This window comes from Fusarium solani (assembly GCF_023522795.1).
Source record: "Fusarium solani strain SB1 chromosome Unknown bctg00000000, whole genome shotgun sequence".
Lineage (NCBI taxonomy): Eukaryota > Fungi > Ascomycota > Sordariomycetes > Hypocreales > Nectriaceae > Fusarium > Fusarium solani.
Window position 1 is genome coordinate 2,496,266 of NW_027072157.1, and position 21,516 is coordinate 2,517,781.

General features: G+C 54.5%; 7 protein-coding genes across 7 annotated transcripts; 4 read left to right on the forward strand and 3 right to left on the reverse strand.

The window, feature by feature from the left end:
* Positions 1-3,096: 3,096 nt before the first annotated feature.
* MRS44_000792 (uncharacterized protein) lies at positions 3,097-3,585 on the forward strand (the record flags this gene model as incomplete). The annotated part of the gene is made up of 1 exon (XM_046267515.2): positions 3,097-3,585. One exon carries the CDS (start codon positions 3,097-3,099, stop codon positions 3,583-3,585), a length of 489 nt encoding a protein of 162 aa, XP_046138688.1.
* Positions 3,586-3,702: 117 nt separating this feature from the next.
* On the reverse strand, positions 3,703-5,451 carry MRS44_000793 (uncharacterized protein; the record flags this gene model as incomplete). The annotated part of the gene is made up of 1 exon (XM_065624195.1): positions 3,703-5,451. The coding sequence occupies one exon, from the start codon at positions 5,449-5,451 to the stop codon at positions 3,703-3,705; it is 1,749 nt and encodes a 582-aa protein (XP_065479902.1).
* Positions 5,452-5,774: 323 nt separating this feature from the next.
* Positions 5,775-8,358, reverse strand: MRS44_000794 (uncharacterized protein; the record flags this gene model as incomplete). The annotated part of the gene is made up of 4 exons (XM_046272013.2): positions 5,775-6,750; positions 6,804-7,091; positions 7,148-7,824; positions 7,945-8,358. The coding sequence occupies 4 exons, from the start codon at positions 8,356-8,358 to the stop codon at positions 5,775-5,777; spliced, it is 2,355 nt and encodes a 784-aa protein (XP_046138689.2).
* Positions 8,359-9,643: 1,285 nt separating this feature from the next.
* Positions 9,644-10,483, forward strand: MRS44_000795 (uncharacterized protein; the record flags this gene model as incomplete). The annotated part of the gene is made up of 3 exons (XM_046278208.2): positions 9,644-9,788; positions 9,836-10,128; positions 10,178-10,483. The coding sequence occupies 3 exons, from the start codon at positions 9,644-9,646 to the stop codon at positions 10,481-10,483; spliced, it is 744 nt and encodes a 247-aa protein (XP_046138690.2).
* Positions 10,484-11,162: 679 nt separating this feature from the next.
* On the forward strand, positions 11,163-12,397 carry MRS44_000796 (uncharacterized protein; the record flags this gene model as incomplete). Its single annotated transcript, XM_065624196.1, has 2 exons — positions 11,163-11,553; positions 11,646-12,397. The coding sequence occupies 2 exons, from the start codon at positions 11,163-11,165 to the stop codon at positions 12,395-12,397; spliced, it is 1,143 nt and encodes a 380-aa protein (XP_065479903.1).
* A 3,917-nt stretch (positions 12,398-16,314) lies between these two features.
* Positions 16,315-18,464, forward strand: MRS44_000797 (uncharacterized protein; the record flags this gene model as incomplete). Its single annotated transcript, XM_065624197.1, has 4 exons — positions 16,315-16,574; positions 16,648-17,027; positions 17,079-18,119; positions 18,187-18,464. The coding sequence occupies 4 exons, from the start codon at positions 16,315-16,317 to the stop codon at positions 18,462-18,464; spliced, it is 1,959 nt and encodes a 652-aa protein (XP_065479904.1).
* Positions 18,465-19,118: 654 nt separating this feature from the next.
* Positions 19,119-21,359, reverse strand: MRS44_000798 (uncharacterized protein; the record flags this gene model as incomplete). Its single annotated transcript, XM_046274987.2, has 1 exon — positions 19,119-21,359. One exon carries the CDS (start codon positions 21,357-21,359, stop codon positions 19,119-19,121), a length of 2,241 nt encoding a protein of 746 aa, XP_046138693.2.
* Positions 21,360-21,516: the final 157 nt, after the last annotated feature.

A 21,516-nucleotide genomic window follows, 5' to 3' on the forward strand; every position in this document is an offset into this window, starting at 1 on the left:
CCCCTACAGGCTGCACCACCCCATTCCTCTCGATACTACAGTCTTGCAGAAGCAGCAGCGAGTGGACGAGATTGGAAAACAACATAATCTCAGCCAAGCCGTGCCTCAATTGTACAACGAGTTCGAGACAGAAGGTCTGGCCAACCCGTCACCCACGCCCCGCGGGCACATCCCGCGCTCCCTGTAATGCATTGACTTGCCCACGCTGCAAGGCGCAATTTGGCGGTTGGCCGCTGCTCTGGTACAAAAGAAAAACCTTTAAATTCTGAAAGCTCTCGCATGAGCCTGCGTGGGTTGGCACCCGGTTAGCGATGGGATCCTTGAGTCCAGGATCCAGACGTCACCATCTGCCCACTGCGAATTGTCCCAGCCATTGGTCCAGGTCTGTTGCTCATCCAACTTCCCAAAGTCGGATCATGCTTGCGCGGGCTTGCCAGGCTTCTCCATTCTTTTGGTACGGGGTGCCATTTTACACACATTGCGTTGCACCGCATTGCAGGGCTGAGACTCTTCCTCTTCTGTCAAATGTGATTCCTCGAGTCTTTGTCTTGTTTCTGAGGTCCTCTTTAACCATAGCCCGGCCAATCCAGCTCAACTCAACCCTGGTCTTCCATCCCTGCCCCGTTGATCCGACATCCAACTCCCGTGCCTCGACAATCGCCAGAACCGACACATACCACAACGAGAAACTCTTCGACTCGATGAGCATCATACATCCGAGGTCAGTGCCTGTTTACCAACCCATGTTTCCATCCACCCGATTCTCTCCGGCTGCACATGCCAGCTTATCATCCATCTACATACCCTACACCAATACGGCACCCATCATCCCGCATCTTCCTCTTCTGTCTCATGAGATCGCACCACTCTTCCTTACTCGGATACTGCCTCGCATTCTCTACTTGTTCAGTTGTCCCCCGCTTCAACGGCTGTCTCCATTCCCTCACATACTGTACATGAACCCGTGCACAAGTTGTCTCCGATGCACCGGGACCGGCAACCCCATCAAAGTCTTCCCCGGCTTTCATCCGTCTGGAGCAGACATGCTTCGTTAGCGGTCACGGCCAGGACTTGTCCCGATGATGGCCGGCACCCGCCGGCCGTGCTCAATCACCCGCTACGCCGACATAACTATGTCCGTTCATTCCCGGTATAGTTGTCTGACTTTTCGGAACCAACCTAGGGACGTCCTTTGGAAAAACCCTGATTAATGGGCACTGCCTACCTGCCATATAGGTTAACTCTATCCACCCACGGCAGGATAAGTCCGTGACTGTAAATCCAAGCAACATAGAATTGCAACCCATGTAGAATCACCACCCCGTAACTCTATAGACTGCAAGCGGCTTTGCCGGGAACCATCTGACCGGCACAGCCCGAAAATGATCATGAATCGGGATTCGGTAGCGGCCACACGGAATTGTATCGGCATGATAGGTCCCGTGAACTATCATGCTCTCCTCAAAACGCTGCACCTCCATCCGTCGTCAACGTGGCATTGAGGCAACAACGACAACAACAACAACCACACCCAAGCTGTCGTGGCCAAGTCCAAGACGAAGGAAGTCCAAAGAGGAGTTTTCGGATTGAGGCCCCATGCAGCAGAGAAGCCCACTCATGACCCCGGATTCCAACCGGCGTCGAAACTCGGCTTGCTTGGTGCCACGTTCTGAAGATCCACGTCACTGCAGGTAATTAATAAGGCATCAAACAACATGACTGACTTGCATGAGCAAATGCGAATCAATTGCGGAGCGCAAGCGAAGGGCGCCTAAGACCCCCAAAGTACACTAGTTAGCGACAAACAACAGGGAGTCCTTGGGTCCTTGACGTTGGGCTAAGCTCCCGGCAGGCGAGCTAGGAGCTGGAATAGTCAGGGCCAGGAAGTCGCGGCCATGGCCTCCTTCCCGGGCCTCGAAACCAAAACTTGCCTATTTGGGTAACCCACTCCCGAAATAGAAACACCACGGAAAACTCGCGATATCTGGTATTGAGAGTAAAAAGAGAGATGCAAAGAGCATCAAAGAGCAAAAAATAACAGTCGACGGCCAATGGGATTGCTCCCGCCAGGGCTTGAACCTGAGACCTTCGCATCACCGATATTACAGTGTAAACTGAAGTATTAGTACGACGCTCTAACCAACTGAGCTACGGAAGCCGATCAACTGTTGAGAGTGGTCCCGATATTGCGAATCATGACAGCCAGCGGCTCAGAACTCTGGAGTTGAGGTTGCTGTATCTAACCCACCACTCCAACAACGCCCCTGGAGCCCTATTCTCTGGCCGAATGCGGCATAGGTGAATGGTGTCGTGTGTTTGGGTATTCGTGTGACTCTGACGAGTCTATCAGCCATAACGCCCCTAGTCATCCCCCTTTGATGAGAACAAAATACATGGAGCTGAGGCTTTGACAAACAATTGTTTCGCGAAGGCATACATTCACGGTATATCTCAGAATCACTCCCATCCTAATAACATGGTAAATGCAAACTGATTGATTCTGAACAAAGATTGCCATACCAAAGTGAGCCATATGGAGGAGCCACCCTTAAAACGGTATCCCATTCCTCCTTACAACGACATGGTACTTCCAGGGATAACTCAACACTCGTCTTTCTCTGTTACGAGTCTTCCAGCCATTCAGGGTACTCATGATTGTTGTACGCTGCTGTGCAACAACCTGAGGGTTGAGACGGGCGGTGACATAACAAGCAATAGCTGTGTATGGCCAGCCTGATCCGCCTTGATGTTGCTAGTCCATATTGAAGAATCTCAGCCAAAACAAGTCCCACGATTTAAGGGTGCCTGCCTAATTGCCAATGCAAGCGGCATCTTGCATCTGGGGGGGCATGCCGCCAGGCGCTCTATGGCGAGTTGCATGCTCACTAGATAGCAACATTCGTGCCTACGAAAGCAAACAATTCAAGCCTCATCGCCGGTCTGCTCATTCACTACGCCGTGCCCAGAGTGACTCCGTTGTTGGCTCTTTCTTGGTTCCTTCTTGCTCACCCTTCTCCCAACTTCGTTTCCTCAACTTAGATCCCAGGACTCATCCCCTTCTGAAGACGCATCTATACCCAGCTAAGCATCTGGAAAATGTATCAACTCAGAAGATTCGCGACGGCCATGCTCCGTTTGGCTAAAATGGACGCAACGAGCGAGGGTGCCAAAGGGCCCGCCGGCCTGACCGTTACTGCCACGGCGCCCTCTGACCCTAAGGACAAGGCCGACCTCATCAGCCAGCAGAACGGTGATGTTCAAAAGGAGAGCGTGAAGGATTTACAGTGTCTCTGCGTTGACCTCGGACTCTCTGGCGAACTTGGCAGCAAGACAAAGTGTCGCAAGGTATGCCAACCTCAGACCAGACAGAAGGGAACCGATCTTGACTTGTGCCAGGAGATCAAGAATGTGAACGTCAATATCGGACAGTTTCTAAAGAGCAAGAACAAGCCCGACGACGTCAAGTTCTTCGAGGACAAACGTGCCTTGGTCAAATACACGGCGGAGACCGATTCCTTTTACCCACAGAACAAACTCCCCAAGGGCGACCCGCTTAGAGCATTGCTGAAGCACATGTTTGGATGATTAAATAGGATACGATTCCTGTTTGTTGAGGGAGATGAAGTTCCTGGAGATGGACAAAATCACATGAAAAAAAGAAGCTGCCAATAGTCATACGCCGTTCTCATGCTCATTATGTACCTAACTCCTAATCTCCCACAATCGAATTTTACCCGTGTCGTTTCCAACCGCCAGCAAATCACTCTGTCGCCCAAAAGCAACCGCTGAGATTCTACCAAGGGGTGTCTGTTCCGTGGGCCAGTTACGGTAGACTGTGCAGCTCGGCAGATGCACAAGTCGCAGCGCATCCTTCTTGTGCTGGCTTCCGAAAGCCATGAGCTGGCCGTCGGGGGAGAAGGCGATGTGTGTGATGGGGGTGACGAGCTGCTCAAAGACTCGGGCGGGTGTCGGTCGCTCCTTGATGGTAAGCTCCTCTGCGTTGGGCACAATGAGTTCGGCTCGGTCGTAGATGTTTGTGATACCGCTGTTGGAACCGATGGCAACCCAGCGATCCTCGCCCAGACTAGTTGGGCCTTGGTGGCCACCGAGAGCCAAGACGATACCGCCAACACAGCCCTCGTCGTTCCAGACACCCACGAAAGAACGGGATTCCATGCTGTACTCGCCAACCTGCCCGTCCTTGCCCAGGATGGTCATTCCGTCTCCAGTGCTCCACCAAGCAAAATCAGCAATGCCGTTGACACTTGAGAGTCTGGCAGCGGCAATCCACTGCATTGATGTCGTGCTGATGACGTTGATGATACCGCCGCCCTTCTTGGTAGAAGCCACAATCGCCATATATCTACCGCAAGGGCTGAGCTTGAATCGTTCCATGGTCTTGTGCTCCAGTCGGTGGCCGAGAATCTGCGTCGTCTTTTGCACCGTGCCCGACTGCAGGTCCCAGTGGTGGAAGTATTTCCGTCGTCCAGCGAAAAACACCCTGTCGCCCTTGGGATACATGAACTCGGCCCTTCGCACGTCAACCTGCTTGACTTGTACCGACATCAACTGGGGATTAGGCGTGGGATGCGCAGAGGGTGCGATGTGGTGAAGGTACAGAACAGATGCTGTGCTTGACGACAGGAGAACTGGGTACTCGGGGTGGAAGGAGAGGCAGGTAACAGGGGCCTTGTGCTGGTCTGGAATCTCTCTCGTCCTCTGGATGTCGATAACTTCGGGTCGTAGTCGTCGCTTCTTTGTCGATCCAGCTCCAGCCAGGCGGTTGACGTCGCGGAGAAACTTCTCGAGGGGCTGAGCGGAAATCTCAGAGTCGGAATCGCTATCGGCATCTGAAGAGTCGGAAGCGGCAGAGGACCGTCGTCTCCTCTTGCTAGGTCGTCCATCTGCTTCGCGGGCCCATGCCGGCGCTGGGTTCAGTCGGAGGTACTGCTGTCGCAATCTTCTGCTGTACTCGGTTCCGCTGACGAGGTCTTCGGCCTCCGTTAATCGCAACTTTCGTAGGCGCGTGGCTCCGGCGAGAGAGATGACCAATCGTTCGTCGTCGCTGTCTTCCCAGGCGGGGGCATTGCCATCTACAGGCTTCGTAGACTTGGTGACTTCAGCGCCTGCAGCTGGCCCAGAGCCTGTGTCAAGCATGAAAAGATCCGCATCGTCGACATCCTCCAGCCCAGCAGTGTCCTGCCCGACGAGTTCAAGCTCCTTTCCCTCTGCCTCCTTGCTGGAGTCGAAAAGCCAGTCATCCTTGAACAATTGCGCCCGGAAGCTCGCCTTGTTGCCTAGGACCAATCGCTCCAGCTCCTCCTCGTCCGAGTCCTTGTCGTAGAGGGCGACGGTCGGTTTTTGCTTCGGAACCTCATCTTCCGAGTCGAAATGATCCTCGCTCTCAGAGGACGTGAGGTCCTGCATGTCTTCGTCTTGTGGCGGCGCCATTGTTGCTGCTGAGTCTCGCGACGGGTGAGAAGTCTGGAGGTTCTGGCTTGGGCGAAATGTCGATGGGCGTGGAATTTTTTTAGAGGGTCCTCACAGCCTTGCATGAGCGACGGGCCGTGATAGGCTCGTCTTACTAGTGTGAGAGGTGAAAGTTGACCAATCACGTGTAAGTGATGCGGAGAGGCTGACAACAACCCTAACCCTGGAAATGTGCGAATCCATGAACTTCATGAACGTCAATGAACTTGATATAGTTGTGCTGATGCCTAGGGTATTCTTATATATTTCCCATTCCCTTTTCAATTCCACTTCAAACGTCCCAATCATAGCGCTGCCGCCTGCGCCAAAACCTTCTCCAGCCGGTGCAAGTCGGGACTCACAGACTCTGGAGACTTGAGTGTGAGAACAGAGCCCGCCTGGGCCACGTCAATCAGATTCTCAACCTTGCCACCCTGCGCCAAACCAGATATCAAAACGCCGAAGAATGTGTCGCCGACTCCGTTGACGGACACGATCTTCTTGACCCTCTCAGCGGCTGAAAACTGCCTCATGTATAGACCGCCAACGCTTGGATGATCACTTGTCGCTCGAGCAAGAATGTACTCTTCAGAGTCGGGGTCCTTCAGTCGAGGGTCGTCACGGCCAAGAATAGTGGTCAGAAGAACGCCCTGAGGTCCAAGTTTTGTCACGATAGTTGGGATGTAGGGGAGGAGTTGAACAGACTGAACGGGGACTCCTGCATCTGTCAACTCTGCCGAGGTAGCTCTGACGAAGCGATCCCGAGCTCCCCTCATTCCGAACGCATCGATAACGTCGAACCATTCTGGAGAGTCAAAGTAGCCATTGTCACGAGCCGCAGTATACATGGCCTCCAACTCGTAGCTGTTTGGTGAAGCAATATCAACGGTGGGCTTTGGGAAGACTCGAAGCTTCGGGTGACCCTTCTGGCGGCAGAAGAGGTTCATCGACTTTGCTGTCGACACGGGCTCGAAGGCTACCTTGCAGCCTTGATCTTGGCCTGCCTTTAGCCAAGCCCGGATGTCCTTTTCGCTCCAGTTGCCATCGACCACCAACCACTTGGGCTTGGTGCCTCGGACGGCGGATTTCCAATACTCTGGAAACGAGTGGTGTGTGAAAATGCCCATGTCGGCCATGGCCATGACCAGGTTCTTGTTGGCGTCGTTTACGGCGACGTATTGGGCTGTCCTGTTGGAACCGTGATACTCGTGCCCAAGCTGTCGGATGTAAGTAGTATCCAGACCCGAGGCCTTGAGTCCGTTTAGGACAGTCTTTCCAGCGCTGGATTTTGCATCAGCATTTATGCGAGGGTCGTCTTTCCGACTTTTACTTACACATCGTCGCCGATCATGCTGCAGAGTCTAACTCGGGCATGCTTGCTCACGGAGTGTGCAGCAAGCGCGACGTTGTGGCCGACTCCTCCGATGGACTGGCTGATGGTGGATGGATTCGAGGTATGGAGGACAGGCGAGGCATCGCCTGACTTGGGGGAGGAGTAGTCACAGCTCAGGTCAATGGCTACGGACCCGGCGACAAGGATATCGGCCTTGCTATCCGCAGCGACATCAGGTTCCTGGGGCTGAGAGGGAGCAGCAGGTAGAGCAGCGGGTGATGGATTGCTACTGCTACAATTAGAGTTACGTTATCCCCAGACCATGCAATCATCGCCGCAACTTACAGAGTCTTCACGGGCTCGGACCCGGGAGACATGAGCTTCGACAGCTCGACTGCGACATTGGTGGCTCGGGTGATGTTGGATGTCACTAGTTCCTTGTTGGCGATGACCGCCTTCTCCCCCGTGAGCTGCTTCAGCCTGCCCAGGATGTACGGCGTGTTGGCGCTTCCAGTGAAGCCCTTCTCGTTGGCCTCCCTGACAGCCTGCTCGATGTAGTCCTGCATCTTGGGGGCCGGGATACCGAACTTCTCAGGGATCGGGTTCGCAAAGAGCAGACCCGACTCGATGCCGAGCTTCTCCTGGGCCAGGATGATGGCAGCGGCCTCCTTCTCGGTGTAGACGACAGAAGGGCTCTTGACACCGCTGTCCCGAGCCCAGAATGCAGGAAAGTCAATATTGCCAGACCTACCGTCGGCAAAGGTCGACACATATGCACCCTGAGTCTCAAGGAACTCGAGAGTCCTCGGGATGTCGAGGAAACCCTTGCAGCCACTGCTAATGACGGCAACCCGGGTTCGGCCCAGCTCGGTGAGATCAGCAGAGATGTCCATCGAGTCCTGTCCACCACGATGGACACCACCCAGGCCACCAGTGCCAAAGACTCGGATACCAGCGAGCCTTGCTAGCAGCATAGTTCCGGCGATGGTAGTTCCTCCATGAATCTTACGTCCCGTGAGTCCCTAGATAACCCGGGTTAGTCATGTGCGATAATTGCTGGGTGTATGAAAGCAAAGAAATCCTCTGATAATCGGCGATTATAGCCGAACTATCATCATTCACAAAAACAGACTCCCTCTTACCATTCCCGTGAGGTAGGCGATATCTCTTCTGGATGCCTTGACAGCACTTCCACTCTCAATCATCTGAACAATCTCCTCTGGAGAGGCACCGACTTTGGGCACTCCATCAACAATGGCAATAATAGCCGGGATACCTCCATGGCTGCGGACGAGCTCCGAGTGCTCACGGGCCAGGTCATTGCCCAACGCCCCGTGGGTGTAGATGGTTGACTCGAGAGCCACAACAGGCTTGTTACTGGCAACAGCGTCGGCAACTTCATCCGTGACCTTGAGCAGCTCTCGTACGCCAGCCAGTGACGCGGCCGCGCTCATGAGGCGGCGCTGGGCATGGACCGGCCGAGCCCCGGGGCCGGAGCAGCGCCACATGGAAGGGCCATGCCGGGAGATAAGGCTGGGTAGCCGCGGAGTCAGCATGGTGCCGGCTAGCTAAGCAGTAAAGAAGGCGCAATTGGTAGCTTGTAGGGAACCCTTGATGAATGGCGTGGTTGATGTGATGTGATGAGCAAGCAGAGTTGTGTTGGTGGATTGGTTGGCGGGGTTGATTTGATAAGCCAATCCAATATGGAGATGGAGGTTATCAAAAGCCCCGATAGGCGAACTCGCAGCGCTTGCCACTTGAACAACGTAACAAGGACCAGTAAGAGACAATTTCCCGAGTCGAGATTCATAGGATTCAATGGTGTTTGTCTAGAAAAAGCTCCACAAGATGCACGCAGCCTGATTTCCAACGTCTGTCCTGCGGCGAGCCAAAAGCCACGCTTCGGGGCCCTGGGGCTAGAACACAAGGAAGCGGGCGCCTCACTCGGCCGTCGGAGGGCGCCGTCGGTAACGACGAAAGTGGCTCTCTCTTCCTGTTCCTGTCCCGCCAAGAGAGAAAATGGAAGGGCAAGGAAAATGCCCATCTCCACTTGATTTCTTTCCGCTGTGTGGGTGAGTGGAGTCCTTCTACCGCCACAACCGATCGATGCGAGTTTGTGGGATCTGGATCGCCATGTTTTTTTCTTTTCCTTAACGTTATGGATCCTTCAAGAGTGTTGCCATATGGATTGGATGTTCAACTCAGCTATATCGAGGACACATATATGCGACCAAAGTAACCTGACCTGTCAAACTCGCATGGTTTGACATGACATGAACCATCTCTAGAACGTGGTTTCAAGGGTTGCTTCGCGTCTGCAGAGATTGGGCCCCGGAATTATTGCATCCGATGTGTGCTTGTCAAAGTCTCTCTTATGCAAGCTAGTCCCTGCCTCCGTTCGAGTTAATTCACAAAATGTTGTCGGGCCGCCACCTGATCCCTGCCCAGGGCTCGACTTTCAGACTTCAGATGAGACAGACATGGATCTGAGAGAATGGACTTGCTTTTTGACAGGCGCAAGATGAGACATGCCGCGGAATATTCTACACCGACTCTATATTTGCTTCTAGACTTCTTTCTGACACTGATAGAGCATCTTGAGGCATTGAAAGAATACACTCATGATTAACCGGCTGAATATCCGTGTCATCTCGCTTCTCTCTTTTGCCCAGAATGGACCCCTCCAAAAACGTCTGTCCAGGGTATGGACACACCTGTCTGGAGAGATTTGACGGACGTCATTTCCGGTTTCAAGTTGTAGATATAGGCAATTAATTCCATCATGATTCCTTAAGTGACTCTCTCCCCGGTTTCACACTTTCTCTGTGCACATCTGCCATCATGACAGTATCACGACTGCTCGTGCCGCTGCTGTTCCTGGCTGGACAGTCGCTGGCGGGCAACTTTACCATTTCCAACGGCCAAATCTTCACCCCTGGCTTCGTTGTGCTAAATGCCCCTCAACCAGACACTCCTTTGGGAGGTGGTAGGTTGCCATGCGCTCAACACCAATGCTCTGCTAATACCCTCAAGACACGCTACATGTCTCCATCGATGTGACGGCTAACGGCAAGTTGCCGCTGCCACCATACGAAGAAGATGCCCCCAGCCAGATTTTCAGCATAGAGATGTTTCTCTACAGTTACACCACGGGACGCAACTTTACCATCTCGAATGGCACGGCTAGCGCCAACAACGCGAGCCTCGGCGAAATCATGGCGCAGGAACCCGACAGCACCGTGAAACACGTCAACTGGGTCTGGCCCGATTGTTTGGTGGGCGACGGCAAGCCAGAGGATGACGAGAGCGACCGGGGCATTTATAATGTATTTGAATGGTGTTCTGCCCCAACTTACATGATGCTGACTTATATAGATCTCCATCCGGCAAAATTTTAGACTCAACGGCGACGACTACTATACCATTTTCGACGTCCCTATTTCCGTCACCAATTCGATCCAAGAGGATGACGATCGCCCCTCTTGCGACGACTTGTCCAATGAGCTGCTTCCATATGAAGATGTTGACGCAGAGACGGCCAACGAGGTCGGCGTGCTGTTTGCCCCAGGAGATGCGACAGAGGTTGAGGCGGGGGACAAGGACTCTGGGGCGTCGATCGCCAATCTGGGGTTGATGGCATATGCTGGGGGGTTGGTGGGCATAATGGTCACAATCCTGTAAATATTGACCGTCGTTAAATATCTGGCCGCCCTTAAGACGGAGCTCCTACTTGATCAAGCCCGTCCACCGCTGCCCAAGACATTCCAACCTCAATGATAGCTGTTGAAATAGCCTATCCCATCTACGCCGCCAACCAACAGAACTCGGCTAGCCAATGCAGGTCACCACTTCGCCAAACCAACCAGCCTCTCACAACCCGCTCCCATCCTCCAACGGCGGTCCATTGCGGGGTCGACCATGCCTCACCGAGGCTGTCCGTCTCGGTCCGTGTAAGTGATGCACTCACTGCAACATCGCGGATCTGCCCTCTTGGCCCTCGACAGGCAAACATTCGCTGGCCGTGTCTCGGCTAGAGCACTATGCTGAAAAGTTGGCGAATGGCTTTCCCAACGCAGCTTTGATTCTCCACCCCCTCGCAAACAGCTTGCCCAATTTGTAGTAAACTCTCACGGACGCTATCATGGGATAGCGTGCCGAGGCTCCAATGAAGTGAAAGTAGGAGCTGCGAGCTCGAGATGTGAGAGCTGTCATGTTTGTTAAAAATGAGACCATCACCCGTCCGTTGATTCCGTGGCTTCGCACTCTAATTTCCTTGAGAACTCGGCTCTCTACCTCGCGAGCCGGCGATACCGTCCATCACTTACACGTCCATCCGGCCCCACCGAGCATCACCGCCGTCATGCCGATGCATCAAGGTCTGATTCCACGCGAGGGCTTCTGTGCCGATGTCGTCCTCCGCCTCTTCCGTCGTACCGTGCTAAACCCGGCCCTCTTGTTCCCACTTGTGCTGCTCGCTCGCTTCACAAAGTCGGGCCAAGACCTCGCCAAACTCCATCCCGCCTCCCGACATCTCGGGACGCTCTTCTGCGTCGCCCTCGTCCGCTGGGCCAGCGATTGGGCGTCGGAAAAGGCTCGAAATAATTGGGTCAACGACAAGTATGATTGGACTCGAGAGATTGTGCTGGTAACTGGCGGTGCCGGAGGCATCGGAGGCCATATGGTCAAGCTGCTCGATGAGCGGGGCATAACGGTCGTGGTGCTGGATGTCCAGCCCATGTCCTTCGCCGTCTGTCCGTTCTCCCGCCTCCATCTCCATCCTTCGGACCCCGGTCCGGAGGTGCAGAGCAAAGAGTGAAGTGAATGATGCTAACTTTAACGCGAGCAGCGGCCAACGTGCACCACTTTCAATGCGACCTTCGCTCGCCCGAAAACGTGGAAGCCGTGGCCGAAAAGGTCAGGGCTCAGGTCGGACACCCGACTGTCGTCATCAACAACGCCGGCGTGGCCCGGGGCAAGACGGTATTGGAAGCTGAGCCGGGCGACGTCCGCTTCACTTTCGACGTCAACTCGCTTGCACCGTTTTGGACGGCCAGAACGTTTGTCCCCGATATGGTCGCCAACAACCATGGCATGATTGTCACTGTGGCATCGTACGCCGCCTGGCTGACGATTCCCAACATGGTTGATTATGGAGCTTCCAAGGCCGCCTCATTGGCTCTCCATGAAGGCTTGACGGCCGAGCTGACTACGAGATACAACGCCCCCAAGGTCCGGACGGTGATAGTCCACCCGGGCCACACCAAGACCGCTCTCTTTACTGGCTATGACCAAAAGACGGACTTTCTCATGCCGCAGCTCGAGCCTGGGACTGTGGCTGACGCCGTAGTCAAGCAGGTCCTCACAGGACGCAGCGGCTACGTTGTTATCCCGGGATTCGGCATGATTCTGGCCGCTCTTCGTATGCTGCCGGATTGGTATGCCATTCCACTGAGAGCCAAGGCGCAGTCGTATATGAACAACTTTAGGGGTAGACAGGTGATTGAGGATGTGGACGCCGCTTATGAGGACGATCATCATCTTAAGAGGGGCATAAATGATACGACCGAGAGCGCAGTGCTGGTCCCTGGCGTCTAGGCCGTTGTCGGGGCATGATGAATGATGCAGACGCTGCTAGGAGAAGGTTAGCTGGCCAAACGTGGCGGGCTGAAGCAAGAAAGCCTCGGCATGCCGGGCATCTGTCTAGCCAAACAAGCTCCATAGTAAGAGGGACGAGGCAAGGGAGAAGCCAAAGAGCGGGGAGTTGAGAGTTCATCGTGTCCAACAAGTCCATAGCGGATGTGGGTTGCATAACTTTCATGACTAACAGACCGTACGACGCTCAGATATCGATTGTGATCCCAGCAACCAAAAGAAAAGAAAGTAAAATTCTTTATGAAAAATTCTTTTAGCCGGTGATAGAGATAATCGCAAGGATCTGATGATGGTGCTGCCACAATCGACCCGAGTCAAGGGATTTCGAATTGGACAACGGGTATTCGAGGCGGGGCTGCAAAGGAATGGCAAGGGACCAGGCCAGGCACTGGCTCTATCTTCGGTGTAAAAAAGGTCCGACAAGAGGACACGGAGCTTGCTTCGCCTTACGAACCTCCCATGTAAGAGAGAGGGCGTGCGCAGGAGCTTGGGCGTCAAAGTCCGAGTCCGTTTCTGCTTGTCTCCGGGGTGAGGCTCAGGATCCAATATGAAACGGCACGAGAGGCAGGCCCGTGCATCGTATCGTCTCCGGGACCGACGGTTGGTACCTGGGTACATCCACATGCATAGCAGGCTCTAGATGTGGTTGGGGATGCGTTTGGTGGTGTTGGTGATGGCTGTTGGCCGTTGGCATTGCGTCTGGGCGAGCGAATCCCCGAGTCCGACAAGGTGCCGGTGCATATGAAATGTTGCCAGGCTCGAGTGATGGTCAGGCATGGGTTGTGCTTGGTGATTCGATCAATTGACGGACCAACAGGCGTGTGTGTATATACCATAGACGAGAGAGAGTCCAGCAACCAGGCGCAAGATGTGCTCGCTTACTGCGGCGTCAGCTCGAGACAGCAAAGCACATTGCCATAAACGGCGGCGGCAGCGGCAGCGGTAGCGGTAACGGAACATAATCGACTGCGGACGGGTTCAGGGTCTCGCAGGGGATCCAGCCTGCCGGACCATCATGAGATGATCATCGTTCGCTGCATGTCGTGGCGAGGGACCCATATTACCATTGTCAATTTGACAGTTGGGACTGCTCCCAGGGCAGTAAGTAGTTAGTTACATAGACCGCATCTGCGGGACTAGGACTGGGGTCCAACGGCTGGATGACGGGAGATGACTGAAGAAGGAAGCAGAACCTGAGCGTTATCATCTGGCAAGGCGGTGTTGCTGTTGGTGTCCCGTAATAAGCCATGAGCCGCAGATTGGATACAACAGCATCCATGGTTGACGCTGCGAGAAATCCCCGACTATCAGCATGGCAATAAACATGAACTACGGCGGAAGCCAAGACCTGGCCGTGTCAGCTTGAATGAACTACTGCCAGATCCCATCTGGATCATGGACCGAGAGCCCTACGAGTCGAGTTAGTGCGGACACGAGAGCATATGATGTTGGCTCCGTTGCAGATTTGTTCCGAGTCCCCGAATCCCCACGCCTGCCATCTCAGCTGGAGCACGTCCGTCTGCCGAGCCATCTGTGTGCTGGCCAAACCCGTCATCTATCTGGCGAAACGTCGTGGGAACGACCGGGGAAACCGGTGTGGGAGATGGGCTGGGTCCGCCTCACCCATACTGGGCCATGGATGGCTCCATCTGATGACTGCCTCGCAACCAGTCCAGTCCACGTACGTACGTACCGTACATAGCCTGTCCTGGCCATGACGACTATCGACTTGAAAGAGTTGTGAGCGCGAGAGAGGGCAGGCGGAGGAACTCTACATGAGGCCACTTCAGACCCTGACCCTCCATCGCTCAGGTGCTGGCCTTGTCCAGCTCACTGCACCATATACCAAAAGGGCAGAACAGGTTAGCATATGCGGACAGGACGTTGCACGAAATACAACCTACAGCCCAGAAAGTAGCTGGCCCCCAGTACCGGAGCAGTCAGTCACACACACACGCACGCACGTTTTCATCGGAACTAGCAGGTGCATGAGTGGATTCGCCCAGCAACGGCGCAAGCTCGGCACGGGTTCAACGTCTTTTTTGTCTTGGGTTGTGAAGATGGTGGTGGTGACAGTACGTACTGTTTGCATGTGGTGATGAATGAGGAGGATTGGTCTGGTCTGGGCGCATAGTGTGGGCGAGTGTTCTAGGCGGATCTTTGGATCATGTTGCTTCTTTCCCCTCATGCTGTCTGTATCATAGGTCCATTCGTAGAAGCTGTCAGCATCTCCCCGGCGGCTTCTGGACTTGTCAATTGATCTTGGCTACAGATGCTTATTTCCGCACTCGATGGAGACGGGGCGCTTGAGGCATCTCTTGAATCAAAAAATGCGGGCATCTTTCTTTTTTCTTGTCTTGCTGCTGCTGCTTCTCCAACAACAAACTCCATTCTTTGCTTCATCTTAGCGGGCTGCCCTCTGGGGTCGACCCAGCCGCAAGGAACATTTGTCATTCGGCGACCAATCAGATCGGCCCATCATCTGGCGGAGCCGGTGCTGCACAGGCGGGTGTGGACCCCTCGTGGACTTTCGAGGACTCTTGAGGGGACCCAAGCCAAGAGAAAAAAGAGTCAAAGTCAAGGCCGCTACTGCGCGGGCAGGGTCCCAGGAAGGGCCCTGGAAGCTACCCAGACCCAGTGGACCGTGTCAACCGTGTCGGCTGAGTGGACCGTGTGGGAGCGCGCCAGCAAAATCTCCCGCGAAATCAGCCCATTTCTGTCTCCTCATCAGGTCTTGCGGCGCATGCCCCCGACCCGCCTCCGCCTGCTGGGCGCTGGCGACAATCGTGTCATGCCATTTTTTTTTCTGAAGGCAATTGTGACCCGACTTTCACCTGCCCTTTGCCCTTTGCCCTTGATCTTTGGTCCTTGGCTGGTCCTTCCTGCCTGACCCTGTTCGTCCTTTTCACTGATCCCCCTTCCTTCTTGCCCCGAACAAGCAAGTGCCCGGGTACAGCAACGGTACAGCCTACCTATACCTACGACAGAACCGTACACCCCCCTCCCTCGTCTCGTAGCCCCCGGTCGCTACTTCCCACCATCCCCGACTCTCCGGCACCTGCCCTGTCTGCCTGCGCGCCCGTTCGTCGGTTGGTCTTCCCTACCTGACCTATATCTGCCTTTTGGGGTCGGAATAGCTTCATACTTAGTCCTCTCTCCCCTCTCTTCTTCTTCTCTTCTTCCTCACCTCGGTGTCCCCCTCCGTGCTCCGTCGTCCTCGCCCTCGGCCCCGTCGTCGCCGTCGCCGTTGTCTCGCCGTCGCCGTTGTCTCGCCGTTGTCTCGCCGTCGTTTGTCGTGGTCCTCTTTGCGCCTGCGTGCCCATCAGCCCGTAGCTTGTCAGCCAGTTACAGCTCGTCCAATCGTCACCTTGCCCCGCGACGCTCGACAGCCCCATCCATCCTCCACTCTCCAACTCGTCGATCTATTCTATCATATATCCAATTAGTCCTGCGCTCCCCTCCCACCGAATCCAACAAGTCTCCTTCCGACATTGTCGATTCTTTGATTCTGATATCGACCCCTCCCAAATCCGCATCGAACCCTGGTTGCGAGGATCCCTCAAACGACAGCGGGGAGCTTGGACAAGTCCCCGAAGAGTGATACGGCACTTGTCGACCGCGTGGACGGACCATCTCGGAGGATATCACCTCACCGGGCATCGCCTCGCAGACCCCCTCACCGCGACCTCCCACAAACTTCTCGCCAGCCTACTTCCTGCAGTATCCTCTACCCTTTCGCCCACCCGTTCGCCCGCCGCCTGTGCCTGTCGCAACCGCTTCGGGACGGCACTCTGTCCACCGCCAGATCTGACAGAGGTCGTCCATGATCTTGTCATCTTCCTGACATCTTCCACCATATAATGGTTCCCGGCGTTATTCAGCCTGATACACCAATGACACCAATGGACGACCCATTCAGCCGCGCGCGCCAGGAAGGCTCGCCTCCCCCGACCCAGGACCCTCTCGCCCTTCTTCGAAGCCTGCCTGAGCCCCCTCTAGAATGCCAAGTATGCATTGTCGGCGCAGGTCCCGCCGGCCTGATGCTGGCCGCCAACCTGACCAGATTTGGCATCAACGTTGAGGTTGTCGATGATCGAGCAGACCAGACACCTGTGGGAAGGTAATGCTCCATTCTTGACCCGGCTTTGCTGGGTAACCACCCCAGAAAATTCCCAATTGACTTGTGTAAACAGAGCCGATGGCTTGCAACCAAAGACGATCGAGACCTTCCGACAGATGCGATTATCGGACACCTTGCTACAACGTGGTGTCCGTGTCTTTGACATTTCTTTCTGGCGCAGTACAGCGGACGAGCCCCTTCACCGACTCGGCCGTGAAGTTCACTACCCGCCTATTATCGATGTCCTCGACCCCTACATTCTTCTTGTTCACCAGGGCATGGTTGAAGGTCTCTTCCTCGAAGACATGAAGAAGCGTGGCAAGGAGGTTCGCCGAAACATGGCTTTCGAGTCGTACAATGTCTCCGACAACGCATCGGGACCCCTTCAGGTCAATTGTCGCACCAACGTCACCCAGGATAAGCGATCTGTCCTGACCCAATTCCTGGTCGGCTGTGAGTGATGATGCGTCTTGCCACGATGGCATGAAAACTGACTTGTCATAGGCGACGGCGCGCACTCCAAGGTTCGCAAGAGCATCCCGGATGTCAAGGCTGTTGGTATGTCCCAGGCCGCCATCTGGGGTGTCCTGGATGGAGAGTTGATTACGGATTTCCCCGATATCTGGTCCAAGACCCTCGTCTACTCGCAGGAGCATGGATCAATTCTCATTGTTCCCCGAGAGAGGAACATGACTCGATTTTACATCGAGCTCAAGGCAGGCGCCAAATTTGATCGTCGCGACCTGGGCCAGGAATTCATCATGAAGCGTGCCAAGCAGATCATGGCGCCCTTCCAGTTGGAGTGGAAGTACATTGAATGGTTTGGTCGCTACCAGGTCGGTCAGCGAGTCGCCAGCCGGTTCAGCGACGGCCACCTCAGGGCATTCCTTGCTGGTGATGCCAGTCACACGCACTCCCCCAAGTCGGCGCAGGGTATGAACACCTCAATGCACGACTCATGGAACCTGTCTTGGAAGCTGAACTTGGCGGTTCGCGGCCTGGCCAAGCCGGTCCTGCTTGAGAGTTATGAGGAAGAGCGTCGCAAGATCGCATTGGATCTGGTCAACTTTGACTATGAGCACGCTAACCAGATCGCCGGTGGAGACGCCATTGCCCTTGCCGAGAACTTCAGGACCAACGTCCGATTCATCTCTGGTATCGGTGCCGAGTACGGTGAAAATGCCATCAACCGACCTGGAGTGGGCAACAACCAGTTTGTCATGGGAGATGTCAAGCCTGGTTGCCTTTTGCCCCCTGCTAAGGTGACTCGTTACATCGATTCCAATCCTGTCGATATCCAGCTTGACATTCCCATGTTGGGTCAGTTCCGCATCTACCTCCTGATGTGGGATGTCCAGCAGTCGGGTCCTTTCCTCGAGACCTTCTGCCGAGCCATTGCTGGCACCGACTCTTTCATCAGCAGGCTATCTGCCGCGGCTAGTGCGTCTTATGCCAACCAACCGCGGAACTCTGCCCCCGAGGATATCTACTACCGGCCAGAGCGATACACCGTCGTCAGCCACCTCTTCACATTTGCTCTCATCAGTGAGTCACCCTCATTTTCAGTTTGACTACCCACCGTGCTAACCATAACCCAGCAACCATGCCCAAGACAGAAATCGAGATCTCGGACCTCCCCCTCTCCTGCAGGACAGCCGATGGACCTTCTATCTCGACGACATTCCGGACCAGGACACCCGTGGCTCGCTGTGCACCAACAAGTGGCTCGGCAGCCTTGGACCTGGCGAGGTGGCCATTGTCAACGTGCGCCCTGATGGCTACGTTGGCTCTCTTGGCAGATGGGACTCGGGCGTGGACGACTCTGGTGTCGAAGCTGCTCGATGGCTTGACGAGTACTATGACGGATTTATGCAACTCCCAACGCAGTAAGCCCAGAGGGCGATAATGAGTTTATAGACATGAGCAGCTGGAGCCCACGCGACCATTTGCACCTACCTCACCCCCGATTCAAGGACCAGCGATAGTTGACCCCCCTCCAACTCGAGGGAAGAGAATCCCCTCGATGGCGACATCATCTTGTTTGTATATCCGGGAGCACGGAGTTTTCATTTTGTTGTTTTCGTCTTTGATACCGAAATTCCTCGCCCTGCCTACTGAGCTTGGGCTGGCCTCGGCGAAGGAAAAAAGGGGGGATTGGCTAATCGCCACTCCTAAAACCTAGAAAGAGAAGGGGGAAGAGAAGGGGGAAGAGAAGGGGGCACATTTAAAGAGGGACCATCTGTATGGAAGATAGAAGAGGAGGGGGGTCAAGGCAAGGACGGTATTATCTGTCTGCTGTCTAAAAAAGGGGGATGATGCTACTGAACCAACGACATGTGAGATAGCTAGTAGCTGCTCCTATGCAATTCATTTTATTTGTGATGCCCATCTAACTTGTCCTTGTCGACTGAGTCGTTGTCTTGACTGTCATCCATGTTACCCATGACCCGTGGTGTTGCCACCTGGACCTGTTGTCATTTGGACGTGTTCTCTCAATGCCTACATGCCCTGTCGTATGTGCCACATGACACCTCCACTCCTGCTCTAAAACCACAGTACGTTAATATGGCCGTCTGTGTCCTCACCCACCAGCCATCGCTCATCACCATAAATGCGGCCCTTGGCCGTTAAGCTGTCAAACCTGCCCAAGAAGAATGATAACTGCTCATTCCCCAATGGGTGCTCCCTGAGTAGATTCCCCTCCCACTTATCTGTGTGATGAGGATAGATGCCGGGCGGAAAAGAGACAGTGATGTCTTGGCGGCGAAAGAACTGGAGGGCCTTGAAACGTACGCCCGCGGCCGTGTCGTGAGCTTGGGACACGGTGACGTAGGGGAAGCTTTCATGGCGCCAACACTGGGGCCTACTTGAGCATGAATAATGAAACGGAGTATGCCCTCTCTGTATCCTCTGCCACCTCGCCAGACCTGGCGTCGTATTTTGAGACTGATGGAAGTAGTGAGCGTCAAAGAAAGGTAAGTCGCCTCTGACAGGAGGAGCCTTGCCCAGACACATTTCTTTCCACGTCGGGCCAATATCCGATAAAGGGATACCGGTTGACTGAACACAGTGCCCAACTCCCGAGGATGGGCCTGCATGGGGGCCTGCAAGTAAGTCATGGTCGTCTTCGACAAGGTAGACATGGCCACAGGCCGAGCCAGTGTGGTTATCCTGGGTGATATTGTCGAGTTCCAGGCTCCGTAGACGGGGGGCAAAATTCTGCGACAGCCCCAAGTGCTGGAGGGTGCTTGTTGGGTGTGTCAATATGCGTCGCGGCTCACTATGTTCTGGACGCGGGCCTGGCCCTGGGGAACCAATGTCCCAGACGATCAACTCCTCTAAAGGATCAACAGTAGTGAAAGCTAGATCCGTAGTCGGAATCCATTTGTACAGGGCAAAGTGTGTGCTGTTATGGGTGCAAAAGAAACGGCCCTCATGGCCTAAGGGCCTGTCCATGCTGAACAACTGAGATGGGCCTCTTGATGAGAAGGTCTGCTGGGAAAGCCGTTCGTCTCGAAGGTTGTTGTTAGCCTTGCTGCTTAGCTGTGGCAGTGCTGGTTGTTTCATGATGATATCAAACGCCTCGATGAAGAAGCGACATCCTGAATCTGACTTCACCACAAAGGCGAACAGCAGAACGCTATGACTGACATGGACCTGAATGAGAGATCCACCAGAGAGTTGAAAGGGCACTACACATTCATCACCCGTTTCAATATCCCTAGCCCGGAAATCCAACACATCCAGGCTTTTCGAACTCGGAGCAGGGTAGATGATCAAGCCCTGGTTGGGGGCATAAGTCCAGAAAGGATCCCAGTGATGGAAGTCGGCGGTCAGATTGCGCCCATGCATGAATCTGTTCCAAGGCTTCACACCGTGAGAAACCTGGAGATCCTTTCTTATAACGATCTCGCTTCGTCTCCACGGCTTCCCCTTGCTGAGATGCCAGTAACGACGCGCCAACCGTGCGAAGACGGTGGCCCAATCCGTGGTGTCGAGGTCATTGTCCCCTATCTCTGAACGATTCTCTCCCGTGGCCAAACCCTGAAGAATCCTTGCTTCTCGTGCCCGGGGAAAGAAGTCAAGAATCAAGCTCATGCAGAGGGCTTGGCTTGTGAGGGTGTTTCGTAGTGTCTTTGAGACCCGTCGAGACCGGACAATTTCGTGTGGAGGGACAAGGCAGAATATTTGGAGGAAAAGTGAATACGGAAGATTAACAAGTCCATCTACCCCAGCTTGTGATCTGCAAGATGGGGCATGGGAATTCCCTGGCTGACCGTTGGTCGCGACGGGGGAGAGATCTTGAGGGTGATTCGGTTGGTTGTCGCTTGCGAGAGAGGACCCGCGAGGGTTCCGGCTTTGGTTGCTGCTCTCGGGAAGAGAGAGGTGTGGTGAGCTACGTAGTTGCTTATACTTCCTAGGAAACCTAGGAAAGGAGAGAGTAGAAGATCGATCTGGCTGAGTATCTTGCATGGGTGGAGGGGGTCCTCGAGTGCCATCCAGGCAGCTGGTATTCTCTGATGAAGAGACAGGACGAGAGTCGTTGGACGGGACAAGAGTCTGCGTGAAAGAAGAAGACGAGCCATCGAAGCTATCATGGCGAGACTTTGGCGAGTGCCAGGCTTTGTCGTCGATAATGGGCTCGCTGGCCGCGATGCGGATGGAATCACGGCTCTTGCGTCCCGACTTGCGTTGTTGATATCTGCGACATGGTCGAGAGAAGGCCTTGCTTTTTCGCTTGAGCCACGCTTTGATGGGGCGAAGGTGGAGGATTCTGTGCTTCATGCTCTTCCCCTGAATACGGTAGTTGGTCCTGTATCTCGTGACTTGGCTGGCGACGCAAGAGAAAGAGGGAAGAGCGAGCAAGAGCAAGAGCGAGGAAGTCTAGAAGCTATAAAAGCCCTTTGGATCCAAAGTGAATTCCATCCAATGCCACTTCCCG